The sequence below is a fragment of the Lissotriton helveticus genome, chromosome 6 (assembly GCF_964261635.1).
Source record: "Lissotriton helveticus chromosome 6, aLisHel1.1, whole genome shotgun sequence".
Taxonomy (NCBI): domain Eukaryota; kingdom Metazoa; phylum Chordata; class Amphibia; order Caudata; family Salamandridae; genus Lissotriton; species Lissotriton helveticus.
This window is the reverse complement of record NC_136067.1, coordinates 1,092,379,705-1,092,402,370: the sequence shown is the minus strand read 5'-3', so window position 1 is coordinate 1,092,402,370 and position 22,666 is coordinate 1,092,379,705. Positions and strand designations below refer to the sequence as shown.

Genomic DNA, 22,666 nt, shown 5'->3' with positions numbered 1-22,666 from the left:
CGTAGGACTTAAATTGCATTTTGTCGATATTTTGGTACTTCACACACTTGTAATTATTTCCCTCCTCAAGAGAATTGTGATATTTCTAATAACTGGCTAAATGATGAGGTAAGACTTTGTTAGTCTTTTATTAGTCAATTTTGAATTGTCTCAATCTTGGCACCTCTTTCCACTTTTGTTTCCCTGGATGCATGTCTCAAATTTAAAATTAAAGGACTTTGCTTCAGGGGTGATTACCCTTGTGTTCCCACTCTGTGTTATGGTACATCTAGCTCTCCTTTTTTATTCTCCTTCTGTAAAATGTTTGACTGCAGCTCCGACTCTTTTTTTTCTTCCACATTATTTAGCGCGGCAAGCCATAGCCCTGATTGACATCTTCCCCGATGGTGGCCTATCTCAGCCCACATGTACTTAAGCATGCCTACCAACAACCCATCACCAACAACCCAGCGGAGGGGAAGTGCATGGCTCTCAAGGGACTAAAGGTCAAGGAACAATGGGGCGCTAACGAGAAAGCACTGCAGGTGCCATAGATTCAAGGATCAGGGTTGAAGAAGGAGCACAAACACTGCTGCCGCTTACGCAGTGGCAAGGAGGCTGGAGCCCTAGGGTAGGAATAAGCCCTGGGGTAGGATCAAGCCAGACAACTGAGCCAACAACATTGATGTAACAAGCTCATAATGTGCACGGGCACCAAACAAATGGCTGCCCCTCCCTTCCAGCCATGCTGCTGGGCTGCCCAGACTGGGTTGCCATCTGTCCCAACTCTCATCCTCCAGGGGGCTGGAGCCACTTGGACCTCTCCAAGAATGGCTACTATTCACAAAGCCTACATCTACTGTGCAGCCTCCTCATGCACTGGCTGAAAATCTGCTATAGATCTAGCTCGGAAGGACTGATGTTGGACACCCCTATTATAAACTAAGGTGAGACACAGATGCTTTGCAGTCATGAATGAGACCTACTGGATGAAATCACTATTATAAGAAAATATTCAATGCAGGGTACTTGACCACTGAGCATGGCCTGCAAAGACAGAAGTCACTTCAGTGAGCACTCACAGCAGTGCAGTGCCAAAGGACTAAGCTTCTAATCTGAAATGCTGTGCGGCAACTATGCACAGAAGGCAGCGCTTTCCAGGCACATGAAATGTGTCCTTGACATAGAGACATCATTTAACTCCAGTGTCTGAAACATCTGTACTGACCATTCCGAACTACCTCTTCCTGAGAAGCTGGTTCTGGAAATTTAAGTTTAAATCATAAAAATATCTTCATTAACAACCAGGAAAAACAACATTTTCAATGCACCTTATGCATCATTCTCCACATCACCTTTACTTAGCAAAGCCCAAAATTGCTGCTTTTGACTCTCCAAGGATTTTCGTGCTCATTTTTTTGCAGAGCTCTAAACGTTAAAGCCGCTTCAAATACATCATCTGAATAAGGTAGGTTGGTTGATGGTGCTTCAGAACTTTGCACACCAGCTATCACAATGGCAGCCTATTCTACATGATGCCCTGCAAATGAAGGTTGGGACTACAGAAGGCTGAGATTCTATACATGGTCAACAGAAAAGCTATGGGTGTGGGGCGGCCCAGTACCTTTGCAGGAAAGGTGGACATGTCTTAGCACAATAATGTAGCAGGTTTAAAGTTTCTCTAAACAGGGAGATTTTTGAGCCCTCCAAACAAATTTGGTGTGAGAAAACAGAATAGAGGGACTGAGGAAGAATTTAAGGAAAACACGGGTACGTAATGTCCACAACCAGTAGGGACAACTTGTCCCGGATTATTTTATCTGCCTGTTTTTTTGTTTTTAAATCAGAAAGGGGATTTAGAGTGCTTACATTTTAAACTTTTTTCAGGCAAGAGTGCTTAACTCCGTACTGTTCACAGTAATGTCTATAATTAACAACTTTTCTTGTGAACAAGCTCCCCAAGTATATGCCCAGTCATTCCCTCTATTTTTCCACTTATACGTTGTTGAGTGTGTTCATTAACAGGAAGCAGTCAGAAAGGGGAAAGCATTAATTACAGTGGCCATGCTGCTTCAAACAACCACCCTGTGAGATTTGTACATGATCAGAAATAATTTTTAAAAGCATCTCAGAACCTGGCGTTCAACAAATAACATTGAATGTAGCTCACAAATATTTCTAGTTTCATCAGGGCACAAAAGCATTTTATGGATGTACACCGCTATATAAAAAAACATAAACCCAACGCAGCAAATGTTGCATCAAGTGTCATTTGGAAGATGGAGAAGGAGTGTTCCGATCCAGAATGTGTGGGGCGTTGAGTGATATTCCCATGTCAACTTCCTCGCAGCTTTTCTTCACCACCTTCACTTGTCAAAGCCAGTTGAAACCCATCCTTATGAGTTCTATTCCACCGCTGAACAAAACTATTGCTTTGAGGATAGTAAATAGATGACCGGATATGCATCTCTTCAGAGACACATTGTACACCATTGTCAGAAACAACTGCCTCAGTCATTCATACCTTGTCAAATACATCATAAAAAAAAAATCAATCATCACACTAGTAGGGACCTGCTCCATGAACTTCACCATAGGCCATTCAGAAAAATAATCTACCATCACGATGGCGCATTTGTGACACTAACCAAACACGTTCACTGGGCATGTGATAACACATTTCTTCCATAGACTATCCAATTTGTACAAAACAACAGAGGGATATTTCACAGTTTTCGGTGACCTGAGACTTGTCGCTCCAAACACAAGGCAGACATTCCCTAATATAATGCTTTACGTCAGGGTCCTCTCATCAATCCAATGCCCCAGATACACAACTCCATTTACTCTTATCTTACACTTTTCCTTCTCTATTGTCAACCCACTCCATTGCAAAATCTCCAACACTGTCTTCAAGGAATGATCATGCTCAACAACGTCTACCCCGAACACCAGAATATCATGTTAAAATTATGTATCATGGGCAAAACCATTGAAAAGATGATGAATAGCTCTAGGAAACACTGCGAAGGTGGACATCAAACGGCATGCGCTTGTACCTGTAGGCACCTTCTAGTGTGACAAATTATGTCAATGGGAGAGAATCAGAGTGTAACACAATTTGGTTCTACGCAGAGGAGAGACGAAGAGTGGTAAAAATCTTAACTCCCTTGATAGTAGACATTTCACCAGAATTGGGCAAAGGATGCCCGTCAACCCGAATGGCAGCATTCAAGTCCCTTAAATGAACACAAAGACTGCGTTCTCCATTGCTTTTCTTGGCTAGCACTATGAGTGTCAACAATTCTGATGCCTCAATCTCCTAAATAGTTCCCTTATCACACAACCTCTGCAGCTCTCTGCATAAGGGCCCTCTCAAAATGAAAAGAACATTAGGACGCTTAGAGAGATCTTGGGAAACACACTGTCCTTTGTACAATTTTGTGACTGAACCCTTTGAGCTCCCCTAACTAATCCTTGAACACCAAAGGATGCTCATCTTAGACAGGTGTCCTCCTCACCTCGCATATGCTAGATGGCACACCCAAAACTTGATCAAGATGGTTTGGGTCAAGTTCCCTGGACAAATTTCTTTGCAATGGCCATCCCAGTAAGAAAGAACCTTCATCTCGATCCCTTGGAATTCTATTTGAGCCTCAAGGAATCCCAACAGATCTATGGGTTTATTGTTATACGCTGACAGTTTTACATCTGGAGGAATGACGGGATGATGTGGGAATTACTCTAAATACTCTTCTCAAATGAGTGTATACCTGGCCACAGAATCCCCCATCAAACATTTGCCATCAAGCTTGATTGAGCAAATAGAATGATCTTCCTTGACACTTCCCACCTTTTACACCTGCAAAATTGCATCCAGATACATACTCTCTTCACTACAACCCTCTATAGAACTTACTGCATGTTTAGTTTTCCTCATGCTACCCATTCCTCCCCAACATATCCTGGCACAATGTCCCTTTATTTTGCATTTCCTGCATATCTAGCCTATAGCAAGACAAAAATCATCAGTTGCCAAATGACTCTTTAGCCCAATGTGTAGCAAGTCACATTGCTTGTATCCCCAACTTTAGTCGATGTCCCCATAGCATCCTCTTTCTTAAACTTTGGAAACTGTTTTTGAACAATTATTAATTCTTCCCTTGGACACCAACTTCAAGTCTTCACTTGTAGACACCTCATTTAATTATATCTACCACCATCTGCAAGGTTAAACTTTTGGTGTTCAATCATTTTCCCTACACCTTTTTATCATTAGCTTTTAACACCAATTGAATTCCAAGCATTTCGTCATGGAACTCTTTCTAGTTGCAAATGGACACTAGTGAATGCAAACTGGCAACATAGCTTTCCAGATTCACCTGGCACCTTTTAAGGAACTTGAAACTTTCCACACTTAATTCCTTTTATTTCCTTCGGCACCAAGACAATGGTTTAACATGGCCAACTTTCTGGCTGCTGTAAAAAAAAATAACCCCCTACAGCCTTAATATCAGCTTCAAAACACTCCTTACAGTTATCCCAAGGTATAACTGGTTCACCAGGGACATTAAAAAAATATGTAGGTGCCAGGAATCCTTATATAGTCCTAGAACAGAGAACAAAATGTTCAATTCAACAAAGTCTCCTTTAATGGGAAACCAGAAGGTATTTATATCCTGCCTAGCACAAATAGCACAAACATATATTTTGAAATACTCCAGAAAACATTAAATTAAACATTGTATGATGAGATGGCAAATTGTTATTTATTCATACTCCGAGTAGAACAAGCGTATCTCTTTAAATACACCGGATACCTTTCATACACAGATGCTGGCATGCAGAGCCCTTGTGATTACGTGATGCGGCGACACGATATCCCCAACAACGCGGGAGAGTTCCTACAACTAAACAGTTGTCTGGCAGCAGGAATTAGAAACTTGTCAAGCAACAAGGCAAATACCACAGCTCACTGGGATGCTCAAAGCAAAGGTTGGAGCCTATAAAACAAGATTTTCCAAAATTGTGGGTAATTCAGGGGAAAACATCAAAATCTATGCAAACCTCATGCCACCACCGCACACTGATCTGAGCTCTAGTAGACACACCGATCCTGGTTTAGCGCGCTTCACATTGGGTCGTTCAGCAACGCTCCTCCTGGTCAAAATGGTACGTTACTCGTCACCAGTTATGAGTCCATGGAAGAAAAGAGAGCAAACTGACTTCAACTAAGCTAAGCACTTTATTAAGAGTACGTCTAGACCGAGAGAAAGGCTTCCTGCAACTTCTGCCCCACACGTTCCGGATCAGAAAGCACTCCCCCCGAACTTGCAAATGACGCTGGATGCAATCACAAGTCTTGGCTCAGAGGGAAACGAGAAAGAAGTTAAGGTTTGTGTTACAGGACTGTATGATCATTTCAAAGTGTTTTCAATAAGTTTACAGATGCCCACACAAATTGATTCTTGTAGGTTAAGTTCCACATGAATTAAAAGGATGCATCATAGCATTTAAGGCGCCCAAAGACTGACGTGACCTCTGGAACAAGAGGACATCTTGACTACAGACGTTAGGTAAAATTTGGTCTGTACAGTGTTGTTACTCCTTTCAGCTGTAAAAGATCACGCTCTGTGGTTTGCTGATGAGAAGCATATCCTTATCAAAGTGTTGGAGGCCTGGGGGACTTTACTGGCATTCAAGGAATTATTTTTAACTAGAAGTCTTGGTTTAAAATGCTGGTTTACATACATAATCTTAGAGGAGTATGTTTCATAATGAAACAGAGGGGCATGCATTTAACCGCCCTGTGTTATTTACCCAATGACACTCACATATTACAGAAGCAAAATCTTCATACAGAGAGAGACTGCAGGCTGCATTATGCTTTACAAGATTGACATACATTTTTTGCATTTCCAACAGCTAATATTACCCTCTGGCACACCAGATCATAGATGTAAAAACTACGTACTTGCAAAGTTAGCTCTCCAGACCTTTGGATACATTCACAAGCTTTGGATACTTCTCCTTTTTAAGTAGGGAATACTTTGTATCTGAAGACCCAGTACATATAGAAACAATAAAACATCATACTGCAGGCAATTCATTCACATAATTTTTGGACTGTGTCTCGAAACCAACGATTTGGCCTCAAGCTTCACCCTGGGTGGTAATTGTAAATTGCAACAGCATACAGGAGAGGGTAGTAATTTGCATGTGAATCTGTGGAAAACCACAGTAACAAGCAAGCAACTTTATTTATTCTCCAGCATTAGATCTTTAAAAATCCTAGGACTTTAAATAGAATTGCAAGTAGTATTTAACTGGAAATGTGGGAGTAACATTGCTTCAGCAAAGACATTAATAATGCTTAAATCACTCACTGCTCAACTAGACCATCAACATCAAAATCTTGTTGATATTTGCAGCATGCAACGCCACCCTATACTATATCTGCAATGGTTATACACATTCGTTTTACAAAGATATTGATGAAATAACCCTGATTACTGGTATAGATCTGACGGCAGTTTGCGGTGGTGGCACTGGCGGAAGAGGTATTAAATAATGCTTCACAAACGTGCACAACATCTTCCAGGAGGTTCGCTTGCATATCTCTGCAAGAGATGCAGTCAGATGAAGAGATGGTGAAGACCTGCCTCTGGCAGAGCCGATACTTTTTCAGAATAGCTGCTTTGCTTTCTTATGGCAAGCCTTAATGAAAGCAACATTCTAACTTTGCACTGTTTTGATAAAGCTTGCCCTTAGGCTCAGACTACAAGAAGCTGTTTGCGCTTCATAAATTCCTTAGTTTTGTCTATGAAGAATTTTTAAAATATTTAAATACTCCCTAATGCATGTTACAATCAGCTGTTTGCTTCGGAATAACTTAGGGTCAGACCTTGAATCCCTAATCTCTAATGAATTTCACAATTGCTTTGTCACACGGGAAAGTCTGAATTACAAGCCATCAGAGGCACGTATCACAAGTGTTTCATCAGGATTTCATGGTGAAAAAGAAAACTCTTCTGCAGGTTTTTTACTTATCTTGGGAAGGATCACCCAGCTGCTATTATTAAAGTACATCTGCCAAATCAATTCTGGAAGTATTGTTACCATATATCTTCTAGGCACTGCTGAAGAGAACCCATAAATTGAGGTGTGAACTTGGCATCAGGAAGATACAAGATGCATTGTTGATTAAGGCACTTAAAATGACGGAAGGCTGTCTTTCCACAAAAAGAAGCAATCAAGCCTCTTGAGTGTCCAATAACAATCCCCAGAATATGTATGGATTTATTTTGGGCTGTTGTAGACTTGGCATGGTTACCTTGCAGGTGTAGACTGTGGAAAAAGGTAGCCTCCACTACCTAGAAAACAACAACATTTAGCAGAGCTATAGGAGAAGAAGAAATACCCAGATTTAAAAAAATAGATGTTTATTTTTGAAGGTTTTGGCTTTTGGCAGAGAACTGTGCAGATCTGAAACCAAAGACTTCCTCCTGAAAGCTGTCAAGAAAAATAGATGTCTAGGAGCGGAGCCTGAATCTTATTGACGCCAGGTCTTCAAGAAAACCAGACCAAAAAAATGTGGATGGGCCACAATTGTAAGAGCTGCATTAGTATTCCTGCCTGAAGTTTTTACTCTTTATGTACTAAGGATTTTCTGCATGACGGGGAGAATGAAGCCTGTGAACCTTCAAGAGAGGAAGTCCTTCAACAAAATCAACTGCATAAATAAAGTGCCAAACTTCCATCTTAGATTCTCTTCTAAATCCATGGTCAGAGAAGTCTATTTCTCAGATATCCACAACAAGTCTGAGAGATTACCTTAATGTAGGAAACTCTGTATCTGAAACATATCCAAGAAGGTCTTGGCTCTACTCCCTCTGGACGAAGGACCAAAGATGGTTTCTCCAGAAAACTATATCTGCTTTTCAAAACCTCCATCAATAAAAAAATGAGATTCCTGAACAGCTGCTGAACACAACTACTGTCAACCTTTCAGGGGCAGGGGAAGAGTCCACACTAAGCCATTAAGTGTTCCCAAGTTAAGACATGGCTTGCGCTGTATGTATTGTTTATAAACTAGTTATCTTGTACATACTTGTCTGGATTCTAGGTGGTATCATCAAAACATGAATAAGCCCAAAATAATTATGTACAACTGTGCGTAATGACCAGTTCATACGTTCCTATACAACAGCACTGCTTGCAATGTGAAAAATTCCCAATCAGTAATCATCTAAAAAGTTTTCAAACCTTAACTGGGAGAAGTGGATCAATTGTATAACATGCACATTGAAGTAGAAGGATCATTATTAGGATTAAAAAGAAAAATGATAGACTAAATATGTCTACAATATTTTAGCAACATGGAATACAAACCTGAAAGGACATCTGAGAGATCAATTTCATCAGACTGCACACCAATGCTGCTATTATGTACATTTTTACAAGAAGAGCCACTAATTTCCAAATCAAAGAGGACGGGATCAAATGGTGAGCTATATAAGCCATACCTATCAAAAAAGAAAAATTGTCAGCTAATAAATTGTTTGTAGAATCATATACAAAACAAATGTAAGCAAATTAACAAATTCAGTATTAACAAGCATCTGCAATGCAATAGGTCTCGCAGCATTAAAGTTTGAGTTATTGGCATTGTATATGACAATGTGTCGCATTAAATGTTTAGCAAAGTCTGTATTGGTGTATAAAGATGATTTGCAAGATGATAGCGATGGAGTGGGGGATAGACTGCTAGTTTTGCAGTTATAAGCATATATTGTAAGTATGTGTTTTTATGATAAAATGTGTGTTGTTGTGTGTGTAGTTGTGTGTGGTAGTTTGTGTGCTTGTATGTGTGGTTGTGTATGTGGTTGTAGTTGTGTGTGTGGTTGCGTGTGTGTGTGTGTGTGTCAAGGGACAAGCACATTACAAGTTGGCGTTTCTATATTGAAATACGTAGCTAACAATTTAACTTTGCGAGTGGTGTATGCAAGAGTTTGTTCTACATTGGTCTACCAAAGGACACTCTTGTTGTTACTGTTACCGCCAGCATTCAGTGAAGGGCAGAACCTACTAACCAAACCACCCTTTCACAGCCCTACCAGGCCCCTTGAATTTGAGTTTCTGGTAAAGATAGCCGAGGCAGCCTAGACATTTCCTTTACTGTTACAAAAGCCTGCACTAAAAACTTTATAAGCAAACATGCCCTTTGCTTAATGTACGTAGCAGACGTTTTTCAAGCCTTACCAGAGAAGTGCATTTCTTAATGTTTTTAGTAAATAGCATCCGCAGCCGGTGGACTAGGACTAAAAACCGAGAGCATGTGGTACAGCCTCTAGTAATGCCCCTCTTTCCCCTGCTAGCCTCTGGCGTTCAAAGTCCTTTTAACTAATGGATACAATATGTTGTCAAGAATTACTTGATTATAGGGCTGTGCTGAGAAACTCTGCATGTGCTATAACGTCTACATTTTGAAAGCACATTTTCCCATGCATTCCCTTTTCAGCTGTAGCCTCTTGTCCGGCCGTCAAATGACTTTGGCTGGGGAGCTGGTCGAGCTCTCCTTTTAGGGTGTCTGGTTAACAAGCACCTGTGGCCTATAGTGGGAACTGGGTCCCAGAATGACTAAGGCAGGCAACATTAATAAATGATCTGTCTGCGATGTTTTCAAACGATGAATGTTGAGTGGAATGGGCCAGGTGATTTAGAGAGGCCAGAGTCAACCAGGGCTTATCTGAGCCCAGATTTTCAGTTGTGAAATTAATCACATTGGAATTATATTTTTTAAGAAAAGTCTGTAATCTTGCTTGTCGAAGATGGCTCTTCTCTATTACTAAGCGAAGGCTTTTTCTTATGCCTTTGACTTTACCATGCTTCAAGTGGGGGTGCCAATGTTGAAACTGAAAATTGATCCAGGTGGCTCTGCATTTGGCCTGAATTACTAGACAATATCTTCCTTGTTGGTAGCAGGGTATTTACTCGAGACCTTGTGGTCCAAAACAGTATTGTTTATTGTTATTAAATGAGACCTCAACAACTGTGTCCTTGTTAATAGTCCCAAAGTTAGCTGGTGTTATCACTGGTGCTGCTGTGGCTGGGGTTGGGAGGGTAGCAGCCACTCTCTTTTTGTCCCACTTGCCCGACTATGAGTGACCTGTGTCACTCCTAGTTGTTGAAATGTCACTCATAATTACACTGAAATTATGAAAGTGTCACACATTGCAATCTGAAACTGTAGCAGCTATACCTTTCGGTCGTGCCGCAGAGGTCGAAATGATGGACAGAGCTACAGTTTGTTCTAAAAACGGAAATACTATATACACCAGCACCACACCACGGCCTTTCACCGGAGCCATGGAGCTGCTGCGTCACTTCCTTTAGGTGTCATTTTTCAGCGTCTCGGCCACAGCCCAGCAACATCCTGTTGCTTTGTCTTTGTTTAAAATACGCACAACGCAGTTAATGAACAAGAAGTGCTAATAGGCAGATGACGTTAATGTACGTGGCAAATTACAGTGCATTTGGAGACCGCAGCTATGTATCCTTTCTCTCCGCCCCCCCCACTACTTAGTTTTGAAGGTCTGTATTCTTTAATAATAATATTTAAATAATGGGTGACGTTGTTCCCACGGCCGTGTATCTTCGTGCCTGGCGACTGTTGAGGAGTGTAAGACAGGTTTCCTCGCTGCTCTCTCCCGCTCACGCTTTCCCCCGTCAATAGCCATTCCTGCAGGCTGCTTTCTGTGCCCAGATAAGTTTCCATATCACGTTCCCGTCGGATTCCTGGACTCTGAGATAAAGCACGTAATGCGCGGCGAGAGGAACGGGGTCAACGAGGTTTCCGTGTGTTTTTAGTTTACTATACACGAGTAAGAGAGCCTTCACCGGATTTAATGAAAATCTTAATTTTATCCTGTCAAAAGCACTCAGTTCAATTCCTGCGTTAGTGAGGAAGCTTCGGCCTTAGCAAATTTGCAGCACTTGACACATTTCATCCGCTGCATAATTTGCAGGTTTGTGGGGGGGGGGGGGGGGGGACTATTCCCTCTGGCTGAAATGTTGTCAAAATTATAAAAAGTACTACTCACACAGCACCAACCAACGGGAGCAACCTGTAGGGGAACACTTCTGGGGCTGCATGGCCGTCTCTTCCGGGGCAGCAGCTGGAGGTGGACCCTTCCGGGATAGGCGAACCTTCTTCTTCATGGCTGTCATCCTTTCTGGCCAATCACAGGATTGATAGCGAACTACAGTCACGAAGGACCGCCCAGTATCTCTACGTAGCCTGTCAATCACTGTAAACTCGCTTTTCCTTTCACCGCCCCTTGCCTTCACTTCTTGAATTTGGTTAGAGTAGCAAGGAAAGCGGAGACAATCAGATTTTACGGTCTTCTGGTGGGATGCGCAAGGTAAGATCGGCAGTGTGTGTGTGTGTGTGTGCGCGTGCGTGTGTGCGTGTGCGTGTGCGCGGGGGGGCGCGGCAGCGAGTGTGTGCTCGTGTGTCTGTGTGTGCCCGGGTGAGTGTCTATGTGCGCGCTCCATTGTGACGGGGATCAGTCTGCCGGAATGGGAGCATGTGTTCATGCGCGCGACCGGATCCAATTCCGGCAGGCTGCGCGTGACAGTCTCTTGTCTCCCCTTGAACGCAAAACTGATTACAATAGGGCTCCACACCGACAATCGTGTGTCTGTGTGTGCCCGCGTGAGTGTCTATGTGCGCGCTCCATTGTGACGGGGATCAGTCTGCCGGAATGGGAGCATGTGTTCATGCGCGCGACCGGATCCAATTCCGGCAGGCTGCGCGTGACAGTCTCTTGTCTCCCCTTGAACTCCTTGAACGCAAAACTGATTACAATAGGGCTCCACACCGACAATCGCTTCGCGATTGCGTCGCAGTGCGAGCCCTAAAAATGCAATGTGTAAAACATTTTGAAAGCTTTGCAATCTGCTTCTCTCTTCGTCTTAGCAAAAGTAGGTTCCTGCATATGTAAAACTTATGAAAGATACATATGAAGAACTAAAGGGTCCTGGTTAAGAAAAAAACTTGCCTGTAACTGCAATTCTCCAGTATTGGCATCTTTCATAGATTCACATGCTTGAATCATTCCCCGAAGTGCTAGTCCCACAGTGCTATAATAAAGCAGTATGTATCACTATCATAGGCTATTATGGCAAGGAAAAAGTCAGTTTAGTAGCCCACCTATGTCCTTTTTTTTTTTTAAAGTTTTTTTATTGGTAGTATGCATGTGAGGATCAATGTACAGACATCATATTACAAGCATCAATACGGTATATCATTGCCCAACTGTAAACAGTAGCTTGGCGCTGTTACCAGCTCATATAGCGCTAGCCTTAGGAGGTACCACAAAGGAGTTCATTTTACAATGTAACCTAGGCCATATTGCTGATACAATTTTCTAGGGACCTTTAATATCCCACTATCACCATAGTCCATTTGCAATTGTGTCCTGTAATCACATTACTACTTGTTTGATTTACGTCTTTCTAAAAACGGAAGGCGTTGTCCGCGTACGTGACGTCAGCGAGGTCACATAAGTCCCACGCCGGCGCGCCTACATCAGTTTTCTTCTGAGAACTTTTCTGCGCCACAACTCGGAGTCAGCCGGCAAAACTGTGAGATTATAGGAACAGTGTGCGAAACAGCAGAAAAAGTGTAAAAAGGAATGTTTAGGAACAACACGATAAAGAGCAGTGCCAGGCACTGCAGTACCCAAAGGCAGGGAAGAGAATAAAGAACAGTGCCCAGCCCGAGAAACAACCATACCAGTACAGAGATAGCCCCCCTTGGAGACAAAGAACGTATGTAAAAAATGTCATTATAACATGTAGCAGGACTATAACCCCAACCACAAACAATGAAGGGGAACCAGTCTGGGACAAACCAGTAATGGCAAAACTCCAAGACAGCCTCATCACAGAGTGTGACAACCCTCATAAGGAACAAAGGGTAGAGGCACAGCCAAAAGACCCCAACCTAGAGGATAGCAGAGGGCCCAGAACCCTAGTAATAAAGGGGAGGGAGGGGAGGGGGAGGCGGGGTGGAAAGTAGGCCCCAACTTGGAGCTACCAAAGCATAAGGGCACCGAAGTACCTATAAACCTATCTTCCAATATGCCGAAAGGAAAGGGAACAAATGAACAGGACGAACATCCCGTCAGAAAGAAGGGAAGAATGTACTCATAGAAGACACAGCTGCCCACAGGGAGGCGAGTGCAGAAGACCAAGCCAACCGTCCTCACAGAATGGGGAGAAAAGGCGGGCCGTGAAGGAATCTGCGGCTAGAATTGTCTCTACCAGATACATCGTTACCAAAGGTAAGTAACTCGAATATCTGATAGAGACTACTAGCTGCAGGTTCCTTAACATATAATAGATAACCTAGCCATACCCAGAGGGGAGGAGGGTCTGCAAGAGGACCCCACCCAACTGGACATTACAGAGAGTCCCACAGGGGACGGTTCAAGCGGACAGGGCGAAGAGCCCCGTCCCCCCAGGCAAGGGGAACCCCTACACTTAGAGGACCACCGACCCCAGTGGGGGCGCAAGAAGACAAGAAAGAGGTAGCAAGTCCTCACTCTGCAGAGGAAAAGAGGGCAAGGCGAAAGGAGGCCAAAGAACCCCACACCCATACGAGGCAACATAACCTCCACCCAAGGTCAAGACAATAAGAGGAGCACCGAGGGTGAAGAATAACCTAGAGACTCCAAGGAATAACAAAGGCAAGCCCCCCCACCGGGAACATACCCAGTGAAGAGAGCAGCCGAGCCTATCACAGCCAGAAGGCAATGGACCAGACAGAATGGCGCCGTCAGCAATAAGCAGGCGGAAGCAGACAGGGAAACCCGAGGTCACCCAGGAAAAACCATCCAAAGCTCCACAGGGACAGACTGCACCCGAAAGGGGGACAAGAACACAAGAGCCATCTCATCCCCAGGGATGGAGAGACGGAACTGAATGCGGGGCCCACTGGAAGAAGCGGACAAGTCAAGGATGACTGTCCCACTAAAGCGCCAAAAAGGCACAATGGTGCAGAAAGACAGTAGGTCGGCACCGGCAAGCACAGCCAGACGCTGAGAGCACGGCGGAAGGGTGCACTCAGGGCAAACCAGACATCAGTCGAAGACGGAGAGCAAGAGGGTGCAGAAAGGTACGGACACGCTCCAGGGATGAGTCCGCACACACAGCCCAAAAAGAAGTGGAACCACACAGAGCCAAGACTCCAGGCCCCAGACAGCAGGCCAGACCAGGCGGACAGCACAGTGACCCCGGAGAAGCACACCCCGGGGCGCAATTCAAGCCATTCCAACAAGAGGATTGCATCCGCAGCATAAAGTAATGCCACGGAGAGCAGAGGCCCAAAGGCAACCACAGCTCCCCAACACATGACAGAGCTATGTAACAGCTACCACTGCCCCACATAGGGCATGTTACATCCCAAGACATGGGAACCTCTTAGGAAAAAACTTCTGCAGCAGAGGACAACAGAAATACTCGAGGAAAAACCCGCAGAAGGCTTGTCAAGCAGCCAAAGAGACAAGCATTTACAATGCAATGGTCTCGGCATTTTTAAAGGTAGAGCTATTGGCATTGCTCATGACATTTTTATTTATGTTTTTTTTTTAAACATAAATAAATGGCATTGTCATTTACAATGCCAATAGCAGGGCAGGAGAGCAAGCACAAGCAACGAGAGGACAGGACAGCAAGCACAAGCAACGGGGGGGGGGGGGACACAGCAAGCACAAGCAACGAGGGGGAGGGGACACAGCAAGCACGAGCAACGAGGGGGGGGCAGGACAGCAAGCACCAGCAACGAGGGGGGGCAGGACAGCAAGCACAAGCAACGAGGGTGGGCAGGACAGCAAGCACAAGCAATGAGGGGGGGGCAGGACAGCAAGCACAAGCAACGAGGGGGCAGGACAGCAAGCACGAGCAACGAGGGGGCAGGACAGCAAGCACGAGCAACGAGGGGGCAGGACAGCAAGCACGAGCAACGAGGGGGCAGGACAGCAAGCACGAGAAACGAGGGGGGCAGGACAGCAAGCATGAGCAACAAGGGGGCAGGACAGCAAGGGGGGGCAGGACAGCGAGCACAAGCAACGAGGGGGGGGGGCAGGGTGGGTTGTATTATGCCATTTTCTAAGAAATGATCTGGAAGCAGCGAGGAAGGTCACAGGTTACGGGCCTTTGACAAACACACGGCAGGAGTGCAGGCAGAAATTCCCTGCGCAGGCGCAGAGGTCACGGACAGCTTACTCCTCTGTGCAGCCACTGTCCCGAGGTACCCCCGTGAGCTCTGCCCCGCCACGGGAGCCTGCCGCCCAGGACAGCAAGTCATACCCAGTGACTGGAAGACCCTCCCTCGTGTGAAGGGAGGGCGTGCTACGGAGGGTTGCCATAGGGTATTCCTGCCCCCTCCCCACAGTGCATGGGGAACAGCAGCGCAGTGTCTCCACCTCGCATCAACCGTGGCCAGTAGTGTAAGGGAGCGGGGCGGTGGTGGCAGTCCTGCTTCTGTCTCTCCTAGGCCCGGCCCCTCGCGTGGCCTCTCCTCCTTCGGTGTTGTCGCCCTGATAACTCTTCCCCTGCATTCCTTGTTCTTCGACTTCTTGCAGCTGGACAGCATTAAGAGCATTTGAGCGCATAACAGAGGTCGACCCCGCGGCGATTTTCAGTTTCATTCACTTTTCCTGGCGTCATGTTTATTGCGTTTGCCACAGACGCGTCCACGCTTTCAAGTCATTCCATGCCAGGAGTGAGTAGCTTATCCCCTCCTCTTTTTCGTTGCCGTACTCGTACTTGCAGTTAATGGGAATTCATTTCCTATTATAAATGCAAGGCCACAATTCAAAGTAAACAAGCAGCACCACCATCTTTCTCCGATGCGAGGCAGAAATGCCTCGGAGAAAGCATCGTCATTTTGGGATTCGGGGGCGTGGTTTTCGTTCTCTCCTCTTACCATTGGCTGGAAGGTAAAATTCCAGCCTATGGGAAGAGGAGAGAACGAAAACAAGAAAGAAGAGAAAAAACACGCCCCCGAATCTGGAAAAGACGGGGATTGAACCGAGTGACGCCCCTCTCCTCCAATGGCTGGCCCCCATTTAGGAAGCCAGTCAATGGAGAAGAGGGGCGGGTTCAAGCCCCCTACTAAGAGACATTGATTCTCGGCTGCGCAAGCACTGCTGCGCAGTGCAACGCTAGTCCGAGACCTAAAAAACACACAAGGCCTAGTCTCGGGGCCAACATGGTGTAGAAACCCAAAGCAAAAACACACAGTCAAGAAGGGCCGGCCAGCAGCCACCAGATCCACAGTCCCAACAAGGAGAACTCAAATGCACATAAAACACACAGACCACACATTTGGGGCGACCCGCCCCAACGGAAGAACATCTCCCAAAAACCAGATCAACTCACAAGTCACTGAGGGGGAGGAGGAGGAGAAGGAGAAGGAGAAGGAGGTGTCCGAAGACCCGCAAAGAATCTCTGAATGGCCGAGTCCACAGGGGCATGAAATAAAAAACCGCCATCAAAAGGCACGTCCACCAGCCGTTCCCCAACGTTCTCCAAGAACACAATGTCCCGAAGCCAGGCATGGCGACGAAGTGCAACCGAAGAAGCCATTGCACGACCCAGCACCTCCGAGATGTCCAGAGCGGAGCGAAGAATAAAAGCAGCCAGCTCCCGGTCATCCAACACATGGTGCCCCAAATCAACACAAGCACCCTCCTGAGTAGCAGCAGACATAAGGGATTCCTCCGAGTCCCACAAGCAAGAAGTGGCCCTAGCCAAAACACACAGCGTGTTAAGGGCCCGCAGAGCCGCACTGGTTGAGGCGCATATATTGCGCCCCTAGGAGTCCAGTCAGTGGGCCTCCAGTGACGGGAGAGACAACAGCGGCGGCAGAGAGGGAAAGGCATTCTGCAAAAGTGAGCCTCTGGTAGAGGGGTGGAGGGAAAGACATGCCGGATCACGCAGCGCCGGATGGTGGTAGTGCAGAAGATGTTGGGGCACTAAGTCTCCCGTAGCGGGACGGCCCTAAGTCCCCAAAAGAGAAGAATGGAGCGAACCTTCAAAGGGAAGCAGCAGCTCCCTACCACCACAGCCCTGATGGAGAACCTCCAGAAGATGATCCGCGGGGAAATGGGCAGCTGGATCACCCATGTGCAAAATTCCCACAGCCGTGGAAACAGCGCGAGCGAAGGCCACACCTGCCTCCGTAGGGCCCGCGAAGGGGAAAGCAGCTCCTCGGTAGGCGAAAGCTGCAATCTAAGGCGGCCATCCCCCAAGCCAACCAAAGGAATGGAGGGCCAGGTCCGGAAAGTAGGAAGAGGGACCGAGGAGTAGGGGACCTGCGGCTCCTCTGGTGTAGACCGCGGCGACAACGAGGAGCCGCCCTTAGACTACGTCGGGGAAAAAGCAACGACGCGTCAGCCGGCCTTCGGCGAGGATGACACCAGCAAGCGTCGAACCTCTGGAGAAGAGGCGCCAGAGGATGAGTCAACGGCCCGGCGCCGGAACGACTTCCGCCACAGCACTCAGCGCAGGAGACCGTGGCTGGGTCGGCGAGAGAACAGCACCTTAAAAGTGTTGATCTGACCTCCGACGAGGCAGCCGCATGCGTGGAGAGGCGAGAGGGACCCGGGGAAGAACGAGGGGTCCCCCGCCAACCTCGACCTGTGACTGGACGAGAGCGGTCCCCCGCCAACCTTGACCTGTGACTGGACGAGAAAGGCCCTCCGCCAGCCCCTGTAGCACCGCCAGGGCCAGCAGCCGCTGGCGCCGAAGCAGCGTCACCTCGGACGAGGCCTCCGCCTGTCCCGAGGACCGAGTAGGACTTGGGGATGCGACCTGAGTTCCAGCGATCTCCCACGACACCACAGGGACTCCAGCAGAAGTATGCGGTGAAGCAGAGGCGCCGTGGTCTGAAGGAGGGACCCCCGAAGGGCCGCACCACATCCTCAGAACCTGGATCCGAACCAGTCAGCGCTGGGGCCGGAGCTGCCAGCGACGCCGCGGAGGACCCTGCACACTGCAAGGGATCCGCTGACGTCCCAGGAGGGGAAGGAGGAGGAGAAGCCAGCAAGGCCTGCAAAGCCGCCGCATATGTCTCCATCTGGGCTCTAGTAGCCCCCACTTCGGGAAACGGCGGATAGGGGGGACGACACGCGGGGCCGCACCACCCGCGGAGAGCCATCGCCCCCAACAGACCGGGATCCGGCCCTCGGGGACAAATGCGACACTTACTAGTTGGTGAGCGACGCTCTTGCGGCCTGGGAGAAGGACGATGTCGAAGACGGAGGCAGCAGTTTCGAGAACCTTCCGCAGGGGCCGGGCGAGGTGACGCCGCCGACCAGGACATGCGGGCTGAGAGAAGTTTAATCCAGCACTCCCGCAGGGACTTCGGTTTCATCTGCTGGCACGCCTCGCAATCAGTGGAGTCGTGGTGTTCCCCCAAACGCCACATGCAGATGGTGTGAGGATCCTTGGCCGACATCAGGCGTCCACAAGACGAGCACGTCTTAAAGCCCGAAGGCATTCACAAACTGTTCCCATACACACGCAATAGCGAAAAGCCTGAACAGGCCCAGAGCACGATCTGGATCAGCGTTGCACACGGAAAAGGAAAAAACTGACGTAGGCGCGCCGGGGTGGGACTTATGTGACCTCGCTGACGTCACGTACGCGGACAACGCCTGGGCAGAGACGCATGGTGCCATCCCCCCGGCGCGCAGGGATGCTGTGGCAAAAAGTTTTCCGGATCCAGTCTGACGCCTGGGGATAATTCTACTTTAAGGAATCTGCAGCTAGTAGTCTCTATCAGATAGAGGTTTTATTCATAGCAAGCAGCTCTAACTGAGCAGCATTACACATTTCGACCCACCCCAGAGTAGTAATCATACTCAACAAAGGAGAATAGCTGTTCATGTTTTAAATATACCAGGATGATAAAAATCGAGGAAAGACACAACATTAGGAGTACTTCGTTCAAGATAACAGCAGTACCTTAATTTCTTAGTTGTTATTTGCAATTCAGAATCAGGGCCTCTATTCCCAGCTAGTACTCTCAAGATTCCCATTGCATCATGCAGTTTTTTTCATAAAAATTTCCGATTTTATGAGATCCTGATCCCAGTAACATCCATAATCAGAGTACAACGTCTATCATGCTATGCAAATGTGTTTCTAAATACATTATTGTGTCCTCCCCAAATGCAGAAACTTAAGTCTCATGTCTAAATAGATAAATTCTGATTAATTCTGATTAATTGCAAATGGAATTAAGGTGCTGGTTTTATCTGGAACGAAGCACTCATAATTGTGTGTCCTTCCTCACGGTTCATCATCGTAGTATATTTAAACCATGAAAAACTGAGAATAGAAGCCTGTTCTTTGCAGAGAAAGAGGGGCTTTATCTATAGAACCTTTGGTTAGCGTAGCTAGCACTCTCTTCTTAAGCTGATGGAGATGAGGTGGGTGCTCTTGTTTTGATGGAGTGATGGGCAGAATTTGGATGAACTCTAACATCTGACCATGTGAGATCCCGGGCTTGTCCGATGCTATTTTTCAACATAGGTGACATTTTGGAATTGTTTCTCCAACGGGATGGTGTAAGCAGCACCAGAACGTTGTCACTGTAGGTAAACTAGCCTAGGGGCTACTGAGAGGATTGCAAAGTCTGATACTGCTGGTTATCCTCCTTGATACAGAGAAGTGTTTCTTTTGCAGGTCCCTCCAAAGGGTGCTTCTTTCTTAATTGTAATTTGTCACAACATCTACAGTGTCAGAGTCAGCCATGACTGCTTGCAAGGCTTCGATGTGCTTGCCAAAGAGAGTGTGTTAACAAGATACTGTAACATATGAGATATATTTGCACCTCAGGATCTAAATGTTGTGGCCTTGAACCAAGCTTGGTGTCTAAGGACCACTGATCATGCCAGTTGTGAGAAACCTATTGAAGATATATCTATAGGGCAATCTATGTTTTCTGATGAGGACGCTCCCCCGATGAATCTTTTTTGTTGCTGCCCTTTGTGTCTGCCATAGATGGGGCCACCGCTAATGGGGCAGCCGCAGATGAGGCCGCCGCAAAAAACTCCGCTCTGCCAACCTCACCCATGCACAGACACTACAAATCCACTGCTGTTGCACTGGAGGACGCTCCTTCTCCCGCCTTGCTGCCAGATCCTACACATCGGAACAGCACACTCGCTGATGGACTTCAGGAATAAGATTAGGGCACCCCCTCAGTCAAAGTAAGTTCGGCTCGGAGTGATAGATACAATCATCGATTGTGCCTCTACCTCTGGAATCGCCATCAGTGCTCGAGGGGCCAATGTAGATCTTGGCATCAGGATCAAAGGAAGCCAGTGCGTAACCCACAGTGGGCTCAGCAGGTTTCAGATAGCACATGGGGGAGCCCACCAGCGGGATTCCAATTGGAGGTCCACATGATTCCTTGAGCTTCCAAAGAGATGCAGCATGGCTTCAAAGAAGTCATCTATCTGCTGCAAGATTGCCAATGGGTCCGGAAATTCAGGTTGCCCTGGAACACGAAACGGAATAGGTTCAGAAGGTTATAGAGTTTGAGAGCGATACTGAGAGGAAAGCGGGCACCCTTGAGACATCTCTGAAATTAGAAAGTGGCGGGATGGAAATGCATTTCTTGAGCTTTTTTCTGACTTACTCAATTACTTCGACTGGGAGAATAATCTCCCATGGGAACAGGATCTCCTTTTTGACCTCACCCCATTCATGGTGTGGGCCTTTCAATGTTTGGCAATGTCAAGCTTCGCCTTATAGCCCCTTAAGGCATTCGGCTTCATCTGGGAACAATCAATACAGGCTTTTGGAGCTATGTTTCAACTTCAAGCACCAAAGGCATAGATAGTAGGGATGTATTACTGACATTTGTTTGTGATAGTGCCTACAAAGCTTGAACTCTGTAGCCTTCAGGAGTGACATTTCCCTTACATACTTGTATATTTGCAATTATGAGTAAGAAAATCAGAGACAATAAGGTAGCTCCAGATTTGCGTGTGGTGGCCCAGAAAGAAAGGAACTTATGTCAACTCGAATGGGTCATGCTTATATGTGGCTCCGTACATCACTACCTGAGCACAATGCTGTTGGCAGGGTGCCGCACAATGCCACCTACTGGCGCACAGGAGTACTAATGAAGTTTCTTGATCCAGTTGATGGCGGATGAGCCTGTGGAATATTACAAGGTGAGGAACCTGCGGTTAGAAATATCCATTCGAAATCAGGAGATTTTACATAGTTGGAAATCTGTACGTCTATAAAATGCTGTGACAGAACATACAAGATCATAATTAAATTCCTACTTATTCCTCATTACATGATCGCTATCTATCCTCCACATTCAACTACTTTAGAGCAGTTGTACCTATAATACCATAAATCATCTTGTCCACATTTGACCACACTGCAGATACAGGTTAACACCCAAATGGTAATTTGCTCTACAGTAAGGGACAACACTTTAGCAATGATCTACTTTGGTCAATATCTGCTAAAAAGGCAAAATTAGTGCCCAGGGCTTTAATCTCAAGACATTTATTAAACTTATTTTTCAGAACAGGCAACACATCATACCAAAAAATATAAAGGTGTTTCTAGAATGATACAGGCAAACATACAATGTAAGTACCTCGTCTGAAGTAGAGCTTCCATGGGAGTTAACCTGTCCTGCAGTTTTCTGGACACTGCAGTGAGTAGCATTGCACAGGCTGTACTGCATGCAGCTAAATCTTCATCCTTTACATAGTTCAATAACACAAAATACCAGTACACTGATCCTGCAAAAAATATTTAAAATAGATAAATATATTCAATAAACATGGCACAGACTGAGTCACTTACCACCTCCCCTCAATCACAGTGGACTAGAAATGACAACAGATAAGAAGGCATGAATCTTTGCCTTTATTCCAACTTAATAAACCCATATAAATGATTAGCAAGGCAGAAAAAATAGGTAAACTGAAAAGTTAAAAGAGCAACAAGAACAAGCTGTTTTTGCTCAAAATGTTGGAATTCAGCTTTTGCATAACAAACTGATGCATGGTGCTCCCTTTGGGTTGTGGGGGGACAGTGGCACCCAGAATGACTGCCCCAGAATATGTATGCTATTTGAGTTCACTGATGCAGGACCAATTCCACAAGTAAGATATAAGTGTGAGGTGCAGTAGTCATAACGCTCCTCACTAACGTGTGCACAGTTCTTTTGACAGAAAGGATACCTAAAGCCTTCTCCAACACAGCTTAAAACCAGAGGAGAAATCCCTTAACAGGTGGGGCAGGAATACTGCTGCAGAGCTGCAAGAAGTCACAAGTGCACACAGGGTATCAAGTGGAGTACCACAAAACATTGACAGCTTTTATGATTCAGGAATAGTAAGTCTGGTTAGTGCAGTCTTTCATATTAGAGCTCTGGGTGTGATGTATTAGAGACTGTCAGGTGTTAATCGCTCTATGTTGGTCAAAATTATTTGTGCACTGTAGTTGGTTGTGTTTTTAAGAGGAAACTGGAAGGAAGACAATTCAAAACTTGAAGACTTTGGTTAAGTTACCAATGGCAAATAACATGTCAAAAGAAGAATGCGTGTGCCCTATAACCATCGCTAAGCTGCAA

General features: G+C 46.1%; 1 protein-coding gene across 4 annotated transcripts in view; it reads right to left on the bottom strand.

Moving 5' to 3' along the window:
• BIRC6 (baculoviral IAP repeat containing 6) overlaps positions 1 to 22,666 on the bottom strand; it is a 2,208,279-nt gene that overhangs the window by 1,606,127 nt on the left and 579,486 nt on the right. For all 4 annotated transcript variants that reach the window (XM_078648748.1, XM_078648749.1, XM_078648751.1 and 1 more), the window contains exons 21-22: positions 21,683 to 21,830; positions 8,371 to 8,504 (exon numbers count right to left, since the gene is read on the bottom strand). In XM_078648748.1, the coding sequence (XP_078504874.1) occupies positions 8,371 to 8,504; positions 21,683 to 21,830 (282 nt within the window). The remainder of the gene's footprint in view (positions 1 to 8,370; positions 8,505 to 21,682; positions 21,831 to 22,666) is intronic.